General features: G+C 49.1%; 1 protein-coding gene across 2 annotated transcripts in view; it reads left to right on the top strand.

Moving 5' to 3' along the window:
* Positions 1-23,002, top strand: part of GRIK3 (glutamate ionotropic receptor kainate type subunit 3) — a 112,260-nt gene that overhangs the window by 38,345 nt on the left and 50,913 nt on the right. For both annotated transcript variants that reach the window (XM_066204367.1, XM_066204368.1), the window contains exons 2-3: positions 21,203-21,379; positions 22,138-22,395. In XM_066204367.1, the coding sequence (XP_066060464.1) occupies positions 21,203-21,379; positions 22,138-22,395 (435 nt within the window). The remainder of the gene's footprint in view (positions 1-21,202; positions 21,380-22,137; positions 22,396-23,002) is intronic.

Below are 23,002 nucleotides of genomic sequence, written 5' to 3' on the forward strand. Positions count from 1 at the left end.
AAGACGCGGCATTTGAAGTCGGCGTCTCCGATTAGTCCCGTGGCAGCTGAGCACCTGTGATTACGTGCTTTCATTAGATTTTTGTGTTAATTGAAAACGCTTTTGAAAGCCATGGAGTGTTGTTGTGCTGTAGCCTCGGTGACCTCAGCAAGGTCTGAAAAAAAGGAGCTCTTTCCTTTGAAGCACCCAGGGAAGAGAAGTCTGGCGCCAAGACGCTCAGAAAATTCGTTCTATCATTATTTTAGGAGCAGAACAAACAGATTTGGCAGCAGCAGCAGCAGAGAGCCTGGCCTAGGTCAGTGTTTCTTGCCTGGGCTTTTTCCATTCCCACAGGATCCTGCACAGGAGTCTCCCAGCACTGCCAAAAGCTGAGGGGCTCCAGGTACCCAGAGAGGCACCGCGGCTGCCTCAGCCCAGGACAAGTTCTGACTGGAGCTGAAAGAAATCTCCTTTAGAAAGGAGATTTCCTCCCTCATTTTCCCTGGCTGGAGAGCTGCAGTGAGTCGAGCTTGCTGAGAGTGATTCAAGCCTGGGATTTACCCTTTCAAACACCTGCATTTCTTTCTCATTTAGTGGGATCCATCCAAAAAGAACTCCACAAAGACACGGGGTTTCATGCAGAAATCGAGTAAAAGCTATCATACAATTTTGCTCTGATGGGAGGCAAATACAGAGTAATTTGGACTGAATTTTCCTTTAAGTTTCTTCGGAAATGAAACCTGAAATGGCAAGGAGCACGAGGGAAATTGCTCCTCTGTATCCCCGGGAGCTGAAATTGCTGAGTCCTGCAGAGCTCCACCAAATCCCCTTATTCAGGACACACTCCTGCAGCATTGCTAGACGGGACAGGGCCGAGATTTGAGAATGTCACAAGCAGCACCATGAGCAGGCAGGGGCTCTTTTCTGTCCACCATCTGCCTAACAACCCTAGTAGGCGTAACATTTTCCAATATTCTCAGTGGAAAACTTTTTATTTCAATGAATTTGCTTGCCATGTATATGCTGTGCAGATAGATAAGGGATAACGTGTCCAACACAAGGTAACTCTTCATCATGTGAGCTCCTATATTCACAGACAACCTGCAGCTGAGCAAATCAAGTGTATGCAGGCCCCAGAAATACCTATTTGGTCATTCAGCAGAGCAGAGAACATGCACTGGAGAACTTCTGAAGAGTTCAGCCTCCTGTATGTCCCGAGATGACGCCATCAGGGGTTGGTGGCCATTCCTTCAGCACATTCCCACACTGTCTAGCACAAAACTGACTCTGAGTCAGCACAACAAAGTTTCTCCTTCCTTAAGATGAGCCCCTGAGCACCAGCACGGGAAGGATGTGGTAGATACCCACACGCTTTCTGCAGGTCAAGGCTGTGGTGGGATCCACATCTCTGACAGGGTGGGGAAGCAAAGCTCTTCTGGCCTTCAGTCACTGCTGACTGCACTGTCCTGGGGCACAAGGTCAATTGAACACACCACACACACAAGACGCACCTGCAGGGCATTTTAAAGAACGCACTTTAAAAATTAAGACACAAAAGTGGCTGCAAATCTAAGACACCCCCCACCACATGTGTCAGTGGGGTTCGAGAACAGGCTCGACAAATAATGGAGCATCTGTCTGCAAAAAAGCAGACAAAGGGAATAATCAGGCCTGTGCTTATTTTTATATCATAATTCACTGCTGGAGTGTGAGTGTCTGTGGCTGGACTCCTGATAAGCAGCAGACAGGCAGGACGTGGTGACCAGCTGGCGCTGTTGGCACGGCTGCCTGGGCTGCAGCAGGGAGTGGGACAGGAGGGGAAAGCACAGCGGTTCTGTGGGAGAGGAGGGAAGGGGCAGGCACTGAGTCCCAGCCCTGGAGCACAGCCAATGTCACTGTGACACTGCACAGGGGGTGGTGGACCCCACGGGCTGCACCCCACACTGCTGCACCCTGTCGTTGTAGGACGCGAAAGAAAGATGAGAGACTCCAAATATTTCAGAAGGCAAAGAGCATAGAAAAAAAATGCTTTTATTGTCTAATTCTTACAACCTTTCATAAGGTGTTCTGATACAGAATTAACGTGATCGGTGAATAGGAACGACACCTCTCTATTGCCTTTGGTTAAACCAGAGAAACGGCAAAACTCCACCTGGAGAAAGGTTGTTTTCAGAATGGAGAGTTGTTTGCCAAGATTGTTTTGAGAAGAAGTTTTCTTGAAGAAATTTTTCCTTGGGAAAAAGTTCGCAGCTGCTAGCAGGCTGAAATCTCTCAGACCCAGAAATATCAGGCCCACAGTAGCCCACAGTGCTGTACCACAGGATTGCCTTTGCCTTTATATACCTTTGATGTATTCTCAGTGCCCTTAACAGGCATACTTGTATTTCCTTAATTCTGATAATTTAGCACAGTTCTAATATTCTGCTAGCCCAGAAGACCCAACATCCTAAAGGCCTCCCAGCTGGAGGCTGGAAAGCCCTGTGCTATCTTGAAAAACCAAGGTCTCCTCTAAAATACATCCTATAAACTAGGATTAGGCCCATCCTGGGAGGAATACTCTGAAATAGGAGGATATCATGCTATTCATCTTATTGGGCCATCCTTGTTAGATATGCTGATTGAAAAGTCTATAAAATTATATATGTGAACTGTTTTTGTGTACATTTCAGTGTGCACTACCTTGGAGAAGTGTTGCACCCTAAAGACCCTTATTAAATACCAAGATAAAAGCCTTTTATCCCTTAACTGTGTCTGGCTCTTAGTTTTAGGAGCAAGGAAAAGGCTTCCACCCACACTGCTGTACCACACACTGCCCCGAGCCCTGCCAAGGCTCACACTGAGCCCCTCCACGCTGAGGGCACACAGGAAACTAAAGAGCCAGGAAAGCAAAGTACTGCCAGAGAGAAGAAAAACGACCCAAATGTAAGTGACAAGTGTTGTTTGAATAGGAAACAGCGTCTCGCTGAACTCTGCACATAAAATGAGCGGAGAGAGTGGAAAATGTCTGAAGCAATTTGCAGGAGTTTATTGAATCCCCACAGGGAGCTCCAGATGGTTTGTGTGGCCAGTGTGGCTTTTGTTGCTCATGCAAAAGCTGTCCTGAGTTTTCGGCAGGGTTTGTGATGGCAACAGTGTTTGCCTTCCTCTCTCCCTCCCCGCACAGACAGGGGGATTCTCTCCCCACTGAAGCCCCACTGGGGCCCCTCTGTCCTCCCTGCTGGTACCACCAGCACAGGACAAGAGGGGAAAATAAGTATTTTCATGACAAAGTGCAGAGGGGAGATTGCAGGAGGCTGAGCTCCCTCTTTGTATCATTCCCCAGTAACTCTGAAGCAATGGACTGAAAATAGTGGGGTTTTTTCTACTTTTGGGGACCTTTCATACATCTTTACTGAGGGACCTGCTGTCCCTGTGCAGCACACTGGTGTTCCTCCCCCTCTCCCGTGTTATTTGGGAGTCAGAGGCTCGTCCTCAGACCTGCACTTCTGTTCTTTATGATGCTTAAAGATGGTTTTGTGCGCTCTATAATGAGACAATCTGTTGTCACCCGGCTGTTCCAACGGGTTTGTGGGCAGGAAAATGCTCTGGCACAGCATTTCCCCGGGGGATGAGATCCATGGGGCTGCTCCTGACTCCTGTCACAGCTTCCTGTGACAACACCACCTCAGGTACAAACCTCCACCCTGTTCCCCAATTGCATCTCCCATGAGTTTAAAGGCATCAGGTTTAAACCTACAAGATTCCCACACAGTCCTGTCACACATAGCACAGCCATCCCTACAAACCCTTCCCTGGGCTCCATTTCCATGGTCTCTCTGCCTCAGCTTGGAGCACCAGAGCCAGACATTCAGAATCAGAATCAGAATCAGAATCAGAATCAGAATCAGAATCAGAATCAGAATCAGAATCATTAGGTTGGAAGAGACCTCTGAGATCATCAAGTCCAACCGAGTCCTAAACTCAACTAAACGCTGGCACCGAGTGCCACATCCAGTCTTTTCTTAAACACATCCAGGGATGATGACTCCATCACCTCCCCAGGCAGACCATTCCAGTACTTTATCACTTTTTCTGTAAAAAACCTTTTCCTGATATCCAGCCTGTATTTCCCTTGGTGCAGCTCAAGGCTGTGTCCTCTCGTTCTGTCAGTGCTGCCTGGAGAAAGAGACCAGCCCCACCTGAGCACAGGCACCTTTCAGGGGGTTGTAGAGAGTGATAAGGTCTTCAGCTGGTGGAGAGCAAATGACTTCCCAGACCGGGGGAGGCAGCAGCTCGGAGGCAGCCTGTGACTTTGCAAACCACCTCCGAGGCAGGGAGAAGTCCTGAATCAATTACACACCCAAGCTTTTCTTTCCTTCCAGTCTGGGATCAGCCCCCGCCATGTGCTGTGCTCTCACTGCATTCTACCTGAAGTAAGAAGAAAAGTATTTGAGGTTTGGGGTTTTTTTCAGTCGTGCATTTTTAATTGGACTATAAATTCCACTTTGTTGTGTTCCAGAATGTTATTTTTATTTTCCAATAGAACTGTCTCTTCTTTGATGAGGGCAGAGATTTATTACCCAATTTCCAGCTTTATGTCTCCCTTTTGGTCTGTTGCTTTAGCTGTTTCCTAGTTATACAGACAATCCCTTTCCCCCATCTTTTTATAGTTGAATTTCCTCAAGTCCTTGTTTCTGCACTACTCATTAATACCCACTTCTTTTACTCAGTCTCCTCAGGATTCATCCTGGATCCATCCACAGGCCCACATTTCCATTTTATATCTTCTTGAGGATGTCTCTGAGCTCCTCATAATTAGACAAGATATTGTCATTGAGCAGTGTGATGTTACAGTGATTTTATGGCTGTGTTTATGTTCTGTCCCCTCGCCCAAACCCTGCACAGAATTGCTGAAGGGCCATTGCACGTGTTTATTTTTATGGACCCATGGAGAATGTCACATCACAACCTCTGGCTGTTGGAAGGTGAAGCCACAGCCTCTCGCCCAGGACTTTGTCAGGAGGCTGCACCAGCAACTGCTGCTTTAACTGAGTTTGTGCAATGGAAGGAAAACGGAGCCAAAGTTAATTTAAGCACAAATACCCTGTAACCTGCTAATTAAACCAACTCCCTGGTGCTCTGCCCTAAAATACCTTCTCATTAATAGGCACGGGCAGCACGGCAGCTGGGACACAAGTAGGACGCAGCTGTGCCTTGGCAGAGGGTTTGGACACTCCCAGCCCAGCGTGGAGACCTCCAGTACCTGCTCTGCACACCTGGAGAGCTGACCTGCTCTGCCTGGGCCCCTAGAGCCCCAACCAGGGGCAAAACTCAGCAGATGTTGGGTGCTGGCCAAAACACAGCCCAGGGCTGGTCTGGTGTGGTGAGGTGACTCCAAGGGGCAATTCAGGTTTTAATCCCAGCCCCTGCACTGGCTACGGGGCTCAGTTTCTGACCTTTATTGCTGTGTTTATCTAAGCAAAGCCTTTTTTTGCTTCTAAACTAAAGAGCCAACCCACATCCTTCACTATTATTTCAGTCTATTTATACAAAGTGTAGCTCTGTGCAGACTTGAAAGGTCACAGGAAAACCCAGGGAGTGAATTGGCCCCATCGCTTCTAATACTGCTCTGACATTGGGAAGATTCCTTGCATTAAGCCAGGAAAAGGCACACTTATTACTATCTGATTCCACTTTAAAAATGAAAATTTGCAGAAAGATTCAGAAGAGAGAAAAGTCTCCCCGCTTCCTCCGGAAAAGTGTTTCCAGTGGGGGTGGGTGAGCAGCAAGAGGAGGAGGAAAGTTCAGAAAGGCATTTGTGTTTATCCCTTTAGCTCCACAGACAACCCCCATGTTCCTCTGTGACCTTTCACTTGCACTTGTCCTGCAGAGCCAGACCTTTGTGTGTCTTTGTTTCAGCATTTCAAAGCAGGGATTATTTGAAGAACACCCAAGGAAAAAAAATAAGTTTCTAATATTCATGCAATATACCCTGTAAGAATATGTTTCAAAATACACTTCAGCAAAGATGAACAATCCCTGCTTCGATGAGTTCTGGGAGGGAAAGCTAAAAATACCATTATTAACAGTAAAAATCGGTGAAGGACAAAGCGACACCTCAGGACACACATGGCTGCACTGATGACCGTGGCCCTTCCTCAGCTCACAGCCCATTGCTGTGACTGCCCACCCCTCTGAGCAGAGCCACCAGCCCATGGGGACATGTCTTGGTGTCCCCAGCATGGCAAAGAGTGGGATGGGAGAGCCACAACATCCTCAGCAGCCAAAGCCACATGTGGGACACAGGAGCTGTGGCACCTTTGGCAGCCAAAGCCACCTGTCCCCAAACCCCCACGACACAGGAGTGTCACCTGTCCCCAAACCCCCATGACACAGGAGTGTCACCTCTCCCCAAACCCCCAAGCTGTCCAGGTGAGCTGTGAGTGCTGCCAGCCCTCCCTCCACTGAGGGACAAAGGAATGAGGATGGGATTGAATCTCTCTGACCAACCTCAGTATTCATGCTTCCTGTGGATTCTCTTGACCAGCTGCAGCTGCCAAAGAGATTAACCTGGCTTCCCCTGGGATTTGGGTCTGGGTTACTCTGCTGGAGGAAATAAGGAGTTGTGGGTTTCCTCAGGTGAGGGGAGGAGGGAAAGACAAAACTCACGTCTGAAACCCATTCAGTTGTTTTAGCAGCACGTTAATGAATGAAGTTCAGAGCAGCTCTTGTGAGCAAAGGAAGCCCAGCTGGAATAAACAGTTCCACATGCTAATCCAGTCAGGGTTTCTGTCTTCATCTCCGAGGGGACTGCGGGATCATTACTGCATTAAGGCTCAGCTAAACAAAGCAGGAGGAACAGAGGTTCAAGCTGTGGGATTTTTGGTTTCATCAAGCCTGACATCTCTGAGATAACGTATCATTTTCATCTCCATTTGAAAGCATTAATAAAAACTTGTTAGTTCAGCATGAATGCTTTGGGAAGAACCTCCCAAATCCACAAAACTGAATAAAGAGCTCGGATGCACTGAAATTTACTCCTGTTTATTGGGGTAGGAGCATTTTATTACTGCAAGATGGGAAAGGATCACGCCTGGAGCTTCAGGCGGCACTGGCTCCCTCATAGCTGCCAGGAGGGAGAGGATCCACACTGAGCCAGGGTACCCAGGATCACTGCTGATCTTGAGCAGAGAATCATCTTTTTGCGCCTTAATCCTACCGCCTGCAAGCTCCAAAAGTCACATCCCTTCTCCCCTCGCCTTCTAGCTGGTGTCTGGTTTTTCTCTTTGCACTAAAAAGCTGGAGGATTCTCTTTCTACTACAAAGCTGAGCAAATCACCAAGGGGGCTGGGTTATGCCAACCCATTGTCCGGTGAGACGTGACTTAGGTCAGGCCTTGAAGTATTTCCATAAGCAGCATTTAAGAAGTGAAATAACTCGCACTGCTTTTCTTGCAAGTATTTGGCCAGGAGGGACCTGAGCAAAGTGAGGAGGTCCACAGTGGTCCCTGCCCTGGGGAAGGCAAGGTCACCTCCGTGGCTGGGACACCCCTGGAGCTGCTGCTCACCTGCTCCAAAGACAAGGGCAGCAGTGAGGGGTGTAAGGACAGACCCCATCTCACTCTGTGGTTTAGATTCAGGTCTTTTCTGCATTGTTGGCACATTTCAGCAGCAAGGCCCACCACGGGAGCTGGAATACCACCACTGATTCCCAGTGCTGCCTCATACATCCTCGTTATTACTGGTGCCCTTTTTGGGCTTACGTAGGAACAGAGGCCAGAAAAAATCAGGAGGATAAAAAGCAGTTATATTTAATGAAGGTCCTTCAGGTACATTAAGGGCAGAAAAAGCCCCTCCAGAGGCTACACCCAAGATGGACAATGGTCACGAGTTTTTCAGACAGATATAAATTTGGTTCATTTACATATCAGGGGTTAATCCTCCAATTACAGCTTCAGGTAATTAAGTCAAATCCCCCCAGTTTTCTCCCCTCCCAAAACTCACTTTTGTTTATACTTTCAGGGCCTGAGGCAGTGAGGTCTCCTTGGATCTCAGGCCTAGAGGAATTGTTTTGTCTGACCAAAACGTGAAGACAGTAACTAACATTCTATATGGAGTTTAGAGCTATGCGCTAATGCAGCACTGGATTTGAAAAATATAAAAGCTAAAATCTTAAGGCATCATTACAGCCGCCAGGTGTTACCAGTGGATTTTAGCTAAGGGAGTCCCACAGAGCAGGGGAACTGCACACACACTCACCCTGGCAGAGTAGCCAAGGTCAATATCTCGAGGTCAATAGCAGGAGAGCACAGACCAGGGCAGGAGGATGCAATCTGAAAGCCTCGCGTCCAGCTCCCTAGCTGGCATTTCACTGGGACTCAAGTGTTAGCAGCAGCTTAATTCTGGATATTGCAAAGGACAGGTGGCAGTGACCCGACACTTCATCTAATCAGATTCACGTGCTGCTGCCCAGCACAGTCCCACTTACTGCTGGGCCAGAAGACGCTAGAAGCATCTTTTGCAAATAGCCTTTAAATGTATTACACGCCTCAAGAAGAAAGTGCTGCAGGAGCCAGCGGCTCGGTGCTGCAGCAGGGAGGGTGTCTGCAGCATCCTCTCCACATTTGCTTTCACATGGACAGCTCCACTTATTAATCTTAGTTTTTTGTCACTTAACTCGGGAACTGAAGATATCACTCAAGTTCTGCAGCAGTTACCTGCAAATGAGAGGAAATTCAGGGACGCTGCCCCTGATTCCAATCCGTGGTGCAGGCACGGAGCAGTGACCCCCATGGGGCTGTTCCCCACCTGCTCATCCCACACAAGGGAGGAAGAGGAGGAGGATTGTTTTGCCCAACTTCATGTGGTTTCCCCCCAGACAATCTGCTTACTGTACAGCCCTTGTGAGAGGAGGATGCCAGCTCGTGTTCACTGATTTATAAATAGGGTGGGAAATAGGAACCCTTCACTCCTCAGTTTTCCTGTCAGAAATCTCTTCCTTCAATATGCTTTTTAATTAAACTCAAATTCAGCTCAACTGCATGCTCAGCTCCTTTTTGCAGCTCCCACTCACCAGTATCCCTTTTTCTCAAGCTTCTTCAAACCATTTTTCCACTGAATTCATGCTGCTCCCAGTTTACAGCTCCCAGTTTACACCATTACAAAGGAGATACTGACACACCTAAAATGTAAAAAAATTGTGCAGGAAAAAAAACTATTCTACAAAAAAAGAAGAAGTTTCACTTCAATCAGTAGATCCATTAACCCTTCCAGAGACCTGCCTGCTCCCTGGAGCAGTTTGCTCATTGGTGCTAACGAGGCATGAGTTATTGCTCATGTTTATGATAGGTTGATGTATCCCATTAATTAGCTCTGCATGAATCAATGGAAGCCACTGAACACATAATCCTTGGTAATTCATAACACTGGAGCAGAGGAAACAATGTCCTTAGCGTTAAACAAACAGTGATCATGATGATGAATCTCAGAATTTCACAAAGCATCAAGGCTCCGGGGTTGGGGTGAGCAGTTACAGGGTGAGGTCAGTGCTGAGCTGCCAGTGGCACCGTGACATCCACTGTCACCCACTGTCACGAGTGACAAAGGGCTCGGTGAAGCACTGCACGACGACTAACACTCACTGTTAACTGGATTTGGGTCTCTTAAGAAAGCTTCCCTCTCCCACCTCCTCTAGAATCGGAATATTTTCCTAATTCCCCCTTTTCTGATCCACCAACTAATAATTTACCCATTTTAATTTGTGATTCACGGTGTTTAGTCATAATAATGAATATTCAGCTTCATTAGCAGACACTTGGTTCAGTTCCTACTGAGACACTCAGCTCTGCCAGTGTGGCAGGGGGATCATTGGCAGCAGATCCCTCCGGCAGTGGGACCACTGGCAGTGGATCCCTTTGGCAGTGGATCGCTTTGGGAGTGGGATCACTGGCAGTGGATCCATCTAGCAGTAGACCCCTGTGACAGTGGATCCCTCTGGCTGTTGGGTCACTGACAGTGGATCCCAGTGGGGTCACTGGCAGTGGATCCCTCTGGCAGTGGATACATCTAACAGTGGACCCCTGTGGCAGTGGATCCCTCAGGCAGTGGGGTCACTGACAGTGGATTCCTTTGGCAGTGGATCTTTCCGGCAGTGGGATCACCAGCAGAGGATCCCCTGTGACAGTGGGATCTCCCTCTGGAGCAAAGGCCCCTAGTTCTGTGCAGGGACACCATGCCCATGGCGCTGACACTGTGCCCATGGCACTGACACTGTCCCCATGGCACTGATGTGGTGCTGGTGGCACTGACACTGTCCCCATGGCACTGACACTCTGCCCATGGCCCTGATGTGGTGCTGATGGCACTGACACTGTCCCCATGGCACTGACACTCTGCCCATGGCCCTGATGTGGTGCTGATGGCACTGACACTGTGCCTATGGCACTGACACTGTCCCCATGGCACTGACACTGTCCCCATGGCCCTGATGTGGTGCTGATGGCACTGACACTGTGCCCATGGCACTGACACTGTCCCCATGGCACTGACACTGTCCCCATGGCCCTGGTGTGGTGCTGATGGCACTGACACTGTGCCCATGGCACTGACACTGTCCCCATGGCACTGACACTGTGCCCATGGCCCTGGTGTGGTGTTGATGGCACTGACACTGTCCCCATGGCACTGACACTGTGCCCATGGCACTGACACTCTGCCCATGGCACTGACACTCTGCCCATGGCCCTGATGTGGTGCTGATGGCACTGACACTCTGCCCATGGCACTGACACTGTGCCCATGGCACTGATGTGGTGCTGATGGCACTGACACTGTGCCCATGGCACTGACACTGTCCCCATGTCACTGACACTCTGCCCATGTCACTGACACTCTGCCCATGGCACTGATGTGGTGCTGATGGCACTGACACTGTCCCCATGTCACTGACACTCTGCCCATGGCCCTGATGTGGTGCTGATGGCACTGACACTGTGCCCATGGCACTGACACTGTGCCCACGGCACTTGCTGCTCGTCCCCTCTCTGGAGCAGGATGCCCACGGCGGGGTCCTGCCCTCCCCAGAGCTCAGCTGCAGCCCCGGGTGGTGTTTGGCTCCGGTTCCCTCCCATGGCACAGTCCCAAACCCTTTTCCCAGGGGAGCAGAGCTCAGCACAGGTGGCATCAGGACCCCGTTCTGCTGTGAACACCCAGCTCTGCCAGGGCACTGCCAAGCCCTGCCTGGGCAGAGAAGCAGGAGCAGGACAAACCCACACCCAGGGCAGGCTGGCAGGGCACCCACCAGGGTGACAGGGACCCCTGGCCACCCTTCCTGAGCCCAGGGCAGTGACGTGCTCAGGCCAGGGCCACCAGCACAGCCCCACCCCAGCTGCTCCTCCGTGGCAGCTGTTCCTCCTCTGTGAGACAGAATAGGTTTTAAAAAGCTGGTTTGGATGATTTAGGGAATGTGGAATTCCTTTGGAGCCGTGCTGCTGGGCTGGTCCAGCACGTCCCTTCGCATCCCCTGGTGTGTGTGTGTGGCTGTTTGTAAACTAAGAGTACAGATGACAGGAAAATAATGAAAGCATTTTTCAGTGCAGATCCTTTTGTCATTCCCCTTTTTTTTTCCCTCTTCATTCCCTGGAATAAAGTGCTGCTTTTAAGCCAGCAAATCTTTCAGCTGTAATTACCCTGGGCATTCAGAGTTGAAAATTAAGAAATGGAGGGGAGGGTTAAAACAAAGGGAGGGAAAATAACCATTCATAAAATATATTGAAGGTTGTCGGTTTCAAAAATGCACTCCCCAGGCAGATATTTCCCACCATAAAAGATTTCAGTCAAGGTGGATTGGGAAGTAATTTGCAAAAAATTGTGAGCTTTTATTCTGACAGGTCCCAGTGTGGACCCCTGTGCTGCCCCCACATACTGGCAAAGTCTACTTTTTCCCTCTGCTTAACAACACTGAAACATTAAAATAGGAAGAGAAAAAGGCAAAACTGGTCTCTGAATCTTCCCGTTACACCTTTGGCTGCCCCAAGCACCAGCAGGTTTAACCAGGGGCAGGTCAATCCCACAGGGTCCCATGCTCCCTCTGCATCCCACACCTCCCGGAGACCTGTTGAAATCGATTACAGACCTTTGATCTCTTCCTACAAAAAGGATTTTCTGAGGAGAGGAGATGGGATTAAGCAGAAACAATTTTCCCAGGGCACTCTGTGGGGTTTTTCCCCCCCCTTCTCTGCTTTCTTTTTAACACAAGATGCCAACAGCAACGATCCCCACAAGGCTTTGGGACTGTCAGCTCCTGAATGGAATCCATTCCATCAGTCAAATTTCGCATCTATCAGGAGCAAATACTCAGCATGTGGCACAAAAATCTTGCAAAATAGAACTGTTAAATATTTAGGGCAGATGACAAACAATATGTCATAATATTTGCAGAACTGCATTTGCCATTCAATGCCTCATCTTAGTCAAGGCCCCAGTTTTTGGAAGCATCAACGCAAGAGTGAGAAACAAGTTGACTGTTGGTGTTTGGCTACACTGTGGAAGGAAAACAGGATTTAATGTTTATTTCTTAAGTGTAATATATGCTGCATGCCAGGTGGGTATTAACATTTATTAGCTGCGTCTTAGCAATGAATATTGGAGAAGAACTTAATTAACATGCAATAATTGGCATTTTAATTCAGCTTGGCAGGCCTGCGTGCAGCCAATGGGCTCTCCCAGTGCAGAGCTCAAAGATCTGCAAAATCCAGTTTACCTGGGAAGACAATTTTTTTCCCCAAAGAGCAGCAGGTTTGGTTTCCCACACGTTGTATTCTGTTTACAGTGAATTTTTACAAATGGACCAGTCAGACCCAGTTTGCGCTGGGATAAATGGGAAGAGCAATAACCTGCTCTGCTGGGTGGGGAGCCCCAAACTGGGCAGTGTGTGCAGGGGGACACAGGGCCAGCCTTCAGCTCTGCAGCACACAGTAAAGAGAAATCCAGAGTATTTTATCACCCTGCAGGTTTTGTTAGAAGCCTGGTCAGTCCTGGCACGAGGTGGGATTTATGTTTCAGCCTGGCCTCACCCCCAGCTCCGAAAACTGCCCCAATGGACACCCCAGACTCCTCCAAAAGGCAATAAAACACCACGGAAAATACACTCCCAGCTGCACCACCTCGCCCCTGTGTTACACATCTGCAATGATTTGAAGCTTTCAAACCCTTTCCCCCCTCATATATTACAGTGTAACACGTGCTCTCAGCCCAAAGCACTGCCGTGAAAGTGACATTTGAGTGTGCCTGATTTATCCAGCCATCGGTGATTCCCAGGACACATCTGCTGAGTTCAGACTGTTGCAGGGAGGTTTTGGGGAGGGGAGGCCCATCCAGTGTCGAGGGCAGTGGTGGCACTGGGTGGCACTGGGAGATCAGCCCCCAGGGCAGTTCTCAGGCTGCAACCCCACGGTCACTTTGGGAGATTTGAATTTCCTGTGAGCTGAATATTGGGTAAATTATAAGTTTAGTGGCATTTTCCCTGCCTTTATCTTGACGGGAATCTGTTCCTCTGAGATTATGATGCTGCTTTCTTTCTTTTTAATTAATTGAGCCCGCTTGGAAAAAAAAAAAAAAAAAGCCCATTTTATTTTAATCATGCATTATGCAAATTAGAAATTTAAATATCATTAAGAAATCTGTTGCTAACTTAATTTATTTCTGCTGTAGCACCACTGAAGGCTTTTGATCTCAGATTAGCTCTTTGATCCGCTCCCTTGGTCGGGGTTACGCTCTGCCGCTGCGGTAAACGCTCTTCCTCAGATGTCAAACGTGCAACACCAGAACAGCTTGTTCAAAGCATGGCAGAGGAAACGCTGCCAATTAGGCCAAACGAGGAGGGTTTGCAATGAGGAGAAGTTTGTTTCTAGGAGCCACAGCCTGTTCTGCCCTGCCCCGGCCATGCCCCGGCCCATGGGGACGAGCAGCGCCGGCGTCCAGCCGAGGACACAACAGGTCATCCCCAGGAGCAGTGACAAACCTTTCCAGACCTTCCCGAGCTCCTGTTCATTAAAAACACAACCTGCCATGTTCCATTAATTCCTCATTTAGTGCGAGTAAAGTGCTGATACATACATTTTAGCTCCAGTGGTTTTAATCAGTTAATTTAACCAGAAGCATTAATAATGTATTGCTTTGCCACTTGACTGCTCATCTGTTAAGCAGCTTATACATAGAAGAATGTCACCCCCTGTGACATGAAGTGCCTAATTCAGAGCAAATGAAATGGGATTTTGCATATTCAATGCCAAAATGAGAAAAGAAGGAGACACAGTCTCCTGGGAATGGATCAACCTGCTGTGATGGGATTTCTGTCCTGGCAGGCGGGAAATCCCTCCTCGTGGGACACGCTCGCACTTTGCGTATCTGATTTTCTGGTTGAATTCATTTCCTTGGCATTACTCAGCAAGTACCTGGCTCTGCCTCCTGCTGCACCATGTGGTGGAATCAGAGGCACTGGGAATGTGTCTCTGCCCATCAGCTCCTCTACCAGCCACTGTGGGGCCCCAGGGACATCCCCAAAGTGACAGCATGGGGGGCTGTGGCAGGGAGGTGACAGCAGGACTGTTCCCACTCAGGTTTGGCTCCATGATGCAGGGTCAGAGCAGCTGAAATAGAAATAAAAACGTTCCTGGTCATGTTTGAGGGTATTTGGGGACAGTGAGCTCCTGGACTCTGGGGGAATTAGCCACCCCACTGTGCCTGTCTCTCCTCTGAGCTCACAGGGCATTCAAGCTCCATGTCCTGCCTCTTCCCAAGGGTGTTGAGCAGCAAATCCGGTCAGGTGTGCTGGGGAGCTCAGGAACACCCAAACACAATCCCGGAGGGGGTGTGCTCAGCCCCTCCTTGGCTCCATTTCTCTGTGGGGTATCGTGGACACAGGGAAAGCTCCTGGGTGGGCAGGTATGTCATGGGCTTCATCAGCCCTGTGGAACTGGTGTCCTCAGCAAAAGCAGGTGGAAATGCCTTGGACCTGAGAGCCAGGGAAGCTGCCAGGGCGGGAGCAGCTCAGGGACAGGCTGGTGCCTTTTTAATTTATACAAAAGAGACGCAGAGCGAGCGCAGGCAGCGTGTGAGCGTAAGTGATCCAGACACACCGGCTCGGAGGTTAATCCTCTCCCCGCGTTCCAGGCAGATCCTGCTCCTGGGTTTTTAGCAATCAACATCCAGAGTGAGGAGCTCCCGTGGGCAGGGCCAGCTCAGCCCCCGAGCCACCGAGCCCAGCGCAGGGGCTCTCTTGCGTGATGCGTGTTGATGAAGCCTGAAATTGCTTTGGATCCGTGGCTGTGCTGCATCACATTAAGCAGTGCCACGCTGAAGTGACAGGGCCGGTGCATGATCAGCAGCAGTTGAAGGGGACAGGGTACTCGGATCCTGCCGCTCTGTCAAAACCAAGAAGCCACTGACAGACCGCGGGAATTATTTTCAGCTCCTTCCCAGAAGGTTTGTTTCAATCCGTTCGCAAGTTGCGCTCACCGCCTCGGTGCGGGGCGGGTCTGCGGTCCCGCCGCGGGCACATCCCGGGATGCTGCCGCTGACACACCGGGCTGGATGAGCCTGTGGAGGGCTGGGACAGGGGCATCCATGTGCGCCTCATATTTCTGGGTCTGAGAGGTTTTAGCCTGCTAGCAGCTGCTAATATTTTTCCCAAGGAAAAGTTTCTCAAGAAAGCTTCTTCTCAAAACAATCTTGGCAAACAACTCTCCTTTCTTAAAACAATCTTTGCCCAGCTGGTGTTTGCGGTTTCTCTAGCTTTACCAATGGCATTAGAGAGGTGCCATTCCTATTCACCAACCATGTTAAGTCTGTATCAGAACACCTTAAAAAAGGTAGTAAGAATTAGACAATAAAAGCCTTTTTTTCTATGCTCTTTGCCTTCTGAAATATTTGGAGTCTCTCATCCTTCTTTCGTGTCCTACAATGACGTATCCACTGCACCTCTCTGGCAGCAAGGGCTTCCCAGGAGTAGCAAGGGCTCTGGAAGGGTGGGAGCCCCCAGAGCGGCTTTCCTCACTCATCAGTTCATAGGGTGTGAGAAATGGATTTGTAGAGGATTCTTAAAGCTCACATAGTCTTGTGCATCTGTATGTAAACTCTGAAATAAGGTGTGCTGACTTTCTCGGTGAGCTGGGTTTTCCCAACAACAGGGTGGGTTTGTTTCTGTTTGGAGACCACCTGGCATCAACACCAGACCTGGGGGCTCTGCTCCGTGCCAGGCTGAGCACAGGACCAGCTCCTTGGAGCACACTCATGGAGCATTTCACAGTAGCAGCTCCTTGGGGGAAGGTGCGAGGAGAGATTTCTTGTGAATAAATCGGTCATTGCTTTCCCTTTTTGTTTGGCTGATATTTGTTGCCTTCTGGATTTCCCTGCTCTCTCTGCATCCTTGTTATTGCACCTGAGACTGCCACAGTCCCCCAGGATGGGCAGGTTCTGGGAGTTGAAGCCCCATTCCCAGCCACAACCTTGTGCTCCAGGGAACTTTCTTTCACTTCCCAGCAGTGTTATCTCATTTCTCTAAATAATGCTGCTGTATAAACAGCAGCTCTCAGGGGACCTGGGCCATGACAGTGAGATTTTCCCCACTGGGCTTGTCATCCAAGCAGCGGTGTCAGGTTCTCCAAGCCTTCTCTGTGAGGAAGACTCTCCACAGACTCTCCATTCTCTGCCTCAGGGAGCTGTGGAGCAGCATCCTGCAGGAAAAGGCACTAAATTCTGTGCAGCTGTCCTCATCGGCCCATTTGCTAATACTGTCCCCAGAACAGAGTGATTTGTCCTCACAAGAGGGCAAATCCCATACCTCAGAAGGCAACAACAAAAACATGTTATAACCTCAGAGAAAAAAATAAAAAATAATAAAAAAAAAACCCAGAAAAAATACAGCTCTGGGCATGGAAGGGCTGCGAGAGGGAACGGGAGCTCCCGTGTCCCTGAGGAGCTCTGCTGGCTCCAAACTCGGTAAGAGCTGTCTCAAACCAGGTATTTCTTCCCGGATGTCACACGGAAAGAGGCTGTCAGAGCTGTCTAAATGTGTGAACAACACTGTCAGCGGGGGAGAGAAAAGTGTTATCAGGAATAGTTGTTCTTCAAAGCTAAATAACTCCGTGATTTATAAGGAGTAGAAGATAAGAGGTCGCACCACACGCAGAGGGCTGCTGGAATTTTCTCTCTGAGAGTGGAGCTGTTTGTTTTGGTAAAAAGTAAAAGAGGGGAGAAATGAAAACCTAAAATACTTTGACTTTCTTGACTTAGCTCTTGACGAAGCTAAAAATAACTGCACTGGCACTGAGCCCATGCAGCCATGTCCTGGGATCGCTGGAGTAGTGGAGGAGGGTTCCCAGCCCATGCCAGGGGTCTTTCCAGCTCCATCCTGGGGCCATTCCCAAGGTCTTGGCCCACCCCTGGGGACAGAAGGATGCAGTGCAGTTTTGCTGGATGTAGACAGACCTGGGCCTGTACTGTGATTTTAGGTGTTCTGTAGGATCCAGGTTCTACCCTGAAGAGAGGCTCAAGTTCTGCTACTCCAAATCTTCTGTGGTTTTCAGCCAAATTTCCCTTTGTGCCAGGCCGGGCTCCTTCTGCCTGCCCGGCCCCACTGTTGCTCCTCTGGTTTGGACCCAAAGGGGGCTTCAGGCATTTGCTCCGGAATCTCAGTTCAGGTTTTGAAAACTCCTCACCTTAGCAGCAATGTCGAGGTCATCAAATAAAATAACATAAAACAGTCAGACGTGAAGTTGATTGTAATTAGTGTGTTTTCCCCTACGCTGGCTGACATTCTCCAGAGAGCAATTAGTCTGCTTTAAGAGTAAAAGACAACTGAATAATTATTTAACCTGCTTGGGATTGATTTTAAAACCTAAGAAGTCAGATATAATAATGGATGACTCCATCAAAAAATATGTAAAATAAGTGATAAGGGTTGAAAACCTACACAACAGCTTGTGTGAGGCATCTTCTACAAGGCTGACTCCCAGCCCCAGATCCCACTGCACCAAAGGCCCCCAAACATGGCACAAAAAGGTTCCCAGGGAAAAAAAAATCTATGCAAACAAAGTCAACCTGAACTGAAAAACTTCAGTGCGTTGAACAGCACATGGTGCTGCAGTGGGGAGTCCTTGGGCTCTGTCGACTGCTAAAGGAAGAGCACACATAAACCAGGCAGCAAATCCTCTCGTGAACCTCAGGAGGATGTCACAAAGCATGACAGACGCTGTCATGGCCATCTTTTATCTCTCTGCCAAGCCACGGGAGGGGAAGGAAGAAGGAAAGAGAAGCTGAGACCTGCACAGACAGGAAACAGTGGGAGAGGCCATGAGCGTCACGGAACACCCAGTGATCTCCAGGACATTGAAACTGGCTTCCAAAACAGGGCAGAGGTTTAGAGAGGGACAGCAACACTAAAGGAGCTTCAGTTTTACTCTCTCAGGTGGGATTTGTGGATCTGTGGTATATAAAAGTGGAGACTGTTTTGTTGTGGACTTCTCCCACCCATTGACTCTTGTCTGTGAGAGTGAAGCCAGATGAGATTTCTGCCCAAGGTCCACGTGGGATCACTTGCAGTGGAACTGCCCACAGCTGTCCATCCCTCTGCAGCAGATTGCCCAGCCGTGCTCCTCCATCTCTCCTGCAGAGGCTTGCAGGGGACCCCTGGCTTCTCCCAGCCCAGCTGATGTCACATCCCTCGTGCTCTCAACGCCACGGGCTGAGCGTCTCCATTTTGCTCAAATGGAAGAACCGCAACAATTATTTTCATAATTAGCTGGCTTTGCAAATTAATGCCGGTTATGCTGTGTAATCATGATGAAGATTATGCATTAATCAGCTGTTTCAAGCCAGTTATTAGGCTCTTTAAATAATGATGGGAATGAACGTCTCTGAAGGAGCGGCGCACAGCCAAGAGGGATGTGAAGATCCAGTGGGATGCTGCATCCCTGCACAGAGCTGATATCAGGTGCTCCCAGTCTCCCCAGTTTCTGAGCAAAGGCCAGGCTGGGGCATGTGGTGGCTGCCCTCAGCAGCTGTGGGAGATTCTCAACGTCCCAGAGTATTCCCAATCTGTTCCCAGCAATGGGAAATACATGGAAACACTTCCCTGCTGCCTGTCAGCTCTCTCATCTCATCAAGGTACTGAGTGGCTGCACAGAAGGGTTTTTCCTGTCAAAAAGCCTGGTGTATCCAGTTGGATGTCTGGAAGGGGAATTTATTTAGGATCAAACACCAATAATCCACATACTCAGCCCTTTTATATTATCTCCTAGTAAGACATGCTCCAATGCAACCCTGAAAGTGCTGGGCTGGGAGAAAGCCTAATGCCAGCTAGTGGATAATCAATGTAACATTCACCAGTTATCACTTCAGGATGACACTAGAAAACAAAAAATCCCTGGCTAAACAGTCTGGACAGTGAAGCTTTGAACAGAAAGATGGGGTGATTCTCACACTCACTTTCATTTTGTTTATTGTGTCTCATGTAATATTGTAGATGAACTTTCCTCTGCCCGAAGAAATTTAAATTGAGCTGCCAGCATATGCAAACTTTGATGGAGATGAATAATTTTCTTTGCACCACTCAAAGCCCAAATGTTTTGGCATAATCCGGTGAGAATGAGGCACGTGGACAATTCTGCTACACTCCTGCCTACGCTGCTCAGCATTCTGGATTGAAAACCTGCCCATGAGTGACTGGCTGGGAATCACGTGAGACTGAAATGACGCTCCAGAATGAGCATTCAGACTCTTTTTTCTTCATTCTTCTGCCTATTACCAAAATTAGCACTGAGTTCAGTGGGTTTTTTTTCTAGCAGAGATATGCAGGGAACAGCTCAAACTTTTTTCATGTCTATGGATGTAAATTAATTCCCACACTCGCTTCACAACTGGGGACACGGGTGCACAAAGACTGCAGAGGAAGAGGAGGAAAGGGACTTGTTACAATCAAGGGGAGCAGAAAGTCTGAGGCCTTTTGCAAGTCCTTCTGCTTCCTTGACGAGATCATCTCCAACGTTCACTCCTGTGCTTCACCCAGCCCATGGCTCTGGTCACATCTCGTGGGAGGACACCCAGAGCATGGCCATCAGCGAAACTGTCAGCTTGGCTCTGGCCAAACTGGAACTCCTGGCTAACACAGAACTGCCACAAAACTACAGAAAATGTGCTCTGGCTGCTGGAGAAGGATTCATGGCACTGCCTGAAAGCCAGGAGGGCTGAGCAGACATCTGTTGTCTACAACAAAACATTTGAGGACTATCTTAAATTGAAGAAGAAGATTTTCCTTCTGCTAATGAACCCCGAGACCATCTGTTACCAATTGTACTTGCTTGTTTCGCTCATCCATTAATTATTTTGGTTTGCTTTTTTGAAAAAGGTAGAGCAGGGTTTGTGACTTCCCACAGTTCTGCGAGGGGCGTGGGGTGGCTGCATCTGGGAGACAAGGACACACCATTACATAATCCATGTAGCCTGCACCAAGTCACTCCAATTAGAGTGGCTGTCAGTGGGAACTGAGGACAAGACTCACAGACACGGAGCCAAGAAACCCAGCGATGCTGCGACATGAGCTCGTTGCCCTTGGGGAGGTGTAATGGCATTAACAACTTTTGAACACAGGAAAGCTGCATCCGAGACGTGCATTACTGAGCAGGGGAGCTGTAGGGTAGGCAAATCCAGAAGTCTCTGCTGGTCTGAATTAAGAACTTGGAGAACTAAACATGAGGAATAATAAAGAAGGAGAAGGGGGCTGAAAATGGCACTGAAAACAGGCAGCAGCAGCACTGCCCTGCCTGTCTCCTGTGCGAGGACCAGAGGTGTGTGATGAGGCAGGAGGATTTCAAGAGGGGGGCAGTGTCAGTTTTGTACCCAGTAACTCCTCAGAGCACAGACCTGGAGCGTCCCTGCAGATGGGCAATAAGCCTGTCCACTTCCCACGCTCTGGTCCTAAAGTTTTATGGGAAGCCACTTATCTGGCTCATAAAAATATTCCAGGACTTTAAACCAACTCTTATTGCCCCACAAAGCTGCCACCCTGAACATTCTCACAGACCAGGATATAAGAAAATCCCAAATCTTCATGTCTTCATTTCAATACAGTCCGGGTCCTCAAGCCTGCCCAGCTCCACCTGCAAATGTTCCAAGAGTTTTCTCATCCTTGCTGCAGAAGTTTGTGAAACAAACTGGGGCTCAAAGGTGGATTTTTTTTTCTCTTGCAGGAGGAATTTTTGAGTATGCAGATGGCCCCAACACACAGGTGATGAGTGCTGAGGAACAAGCCTTCCGATTCTCCGCCAACATCATTAACAGGAACAGAACTTTGTTGCCCAATACAACCCTAACCTATGACATCCAGAGGATACACTTCCACGACAGCTTTGAAGCAACTAAGAAAGGTAAGAGCAGAGCAAACTTCTGAGCAGCTTTGTGGCCATTTGTTCAGTGTAAGAAAGGTCTGGTTTCCAGACCAGCAGCTTGTTCTGTCCTGCTCTCCAGTGATCTGGATGAGAACTCCTGCTGGAGCTGACCTTCCAGAAGCATTTTTAATACAAGGGGAACAACTCCCTTTTTTCCCTTAGAAAACCTCACTAAACTCCTTTCAGCGTTTGCTCTAATCCTGAGCGGAGGTCTGGAGGCCATGCCTGTGTTTATGTCGCTGCTTTCCTGGCAGTGTTCACATCCATCACATGGATGTTCTGTTCTCTTAATAGCAGTCACTTTTGATTACTGGATAACAGCAGCACACTTGAATTGCTGAAGGGGAGGGACTGCACAGCAAAGGCTGCGAGCTGCTGACCCGCGGGCTCGTGGGGTTTGATTCTGGCTGGGGAGAAAGGAAACCTGCAGCCTGAGCTGGCTGCTATTGGAGGAACACCACCAGGCCAGGAGGGAGCTATCTGTTCCCAGCCAGCCCAGTGACCCCCTGTCCCTTTTCAGATGGTTTTGTGGTGGAGGCTCCCTCAGAGGAGCTTGGCACTCCTCTGTGCCTCTACCCACCGGCCCAGACGCACCTGGAATAATTTGTCCTCTCTCTGTGCCTCATCACAGTTGTAATTACCCAAATATCAGTGCTGGGTCAGTGCTCAGAAGTGTCTGGGCTGCCCCATGCTTAGCCCTCCCAGGCTTTGCTGACATCCCTCCCTTCCCCCTGCAGCCTGTGACCAGCTCGCTCTGGGGGTCGTTGCAATATTCGGACCTTCCCAAGGCTCCTGCACCAACGCTGTCCAGTCCATCTGCAACGCCCTGGAAGTCCCCCACATACAGCTCCGATGGAAGCATCACCCTTTGGATAACAAGGACACTTTCTATGTCAACCTGTATCCTGACTATGCTTCCCTGAGCCACGCCATCCTGGACCTCGTGCAGTATCTGAAGTGGAGGTCAGCCACTGTGGTGTACGACGACAGCACAGGTGGGTGAAGGAGGGGCTCAGAGGAGGAATCCTGGAGATTTTCTGTCCTGGGTCTCCTTGGGTGCTTTTCCAATGAACCCTCTCGAGAGCCAGATGATTCCTCGTGCAGTGATGTGTTCCCAGGAGTTTTGGACAGTGCTGTGGGCAGCCCTGGGAGCTTTCTAAGCATTTGATTCACAAAGCTCTCAGCAAGTGGGGCTGTGAGCTGGCAAAGGTTCACTGACATGGGGTGACCATCTCAACCTGGCTCTTTTGGCACTGTGGTGCCCTCTGCAACAGAAAATCCCCTGTCCACAGCTGCCATGGAGGGAGCAGTTCCCAGCTAAAACCAAAAGCAGTTCTGGAAAGTTTTTTTTTTGTTTTCTGGATAATTCCATAACACAGAGCTGGCAAAGTTGTTCATGTAAGGAAAGCTGTTGATGGTTAAACAAAGCAAAGTGCTGCACAGCTCTGGATAAAGCCCCCCCAAAAAACAAAAGCCACATTGGATAGCCTGTCCAACCTAATTTCACTAAAGCAAATGGTTTCTTTAGGGGAGGGCTGATGAGAACACAGTTTGACATTCCTGTTTTGCAAATGTGGGTCACAGTATGTTCCCTTCGTGGCA

This window comes from Chamaea fasciata, unplaced genomic scaffold (genome assembly GCF_029207755.1).
Source record: "Chamaea fasciata isolate MVZ Bird 193981 ecotype frontalis unplaced genomic scaffold, bChaFas1.0.hap1 SCAF_26, whole genome shotgun sequence".
Classification (NCBI taxonomy): Eukaryota; Metazoa; Chordata; class Aves; order Passeriformes; family Sylviidae; genus Chamaea; species Chamaea fasciata.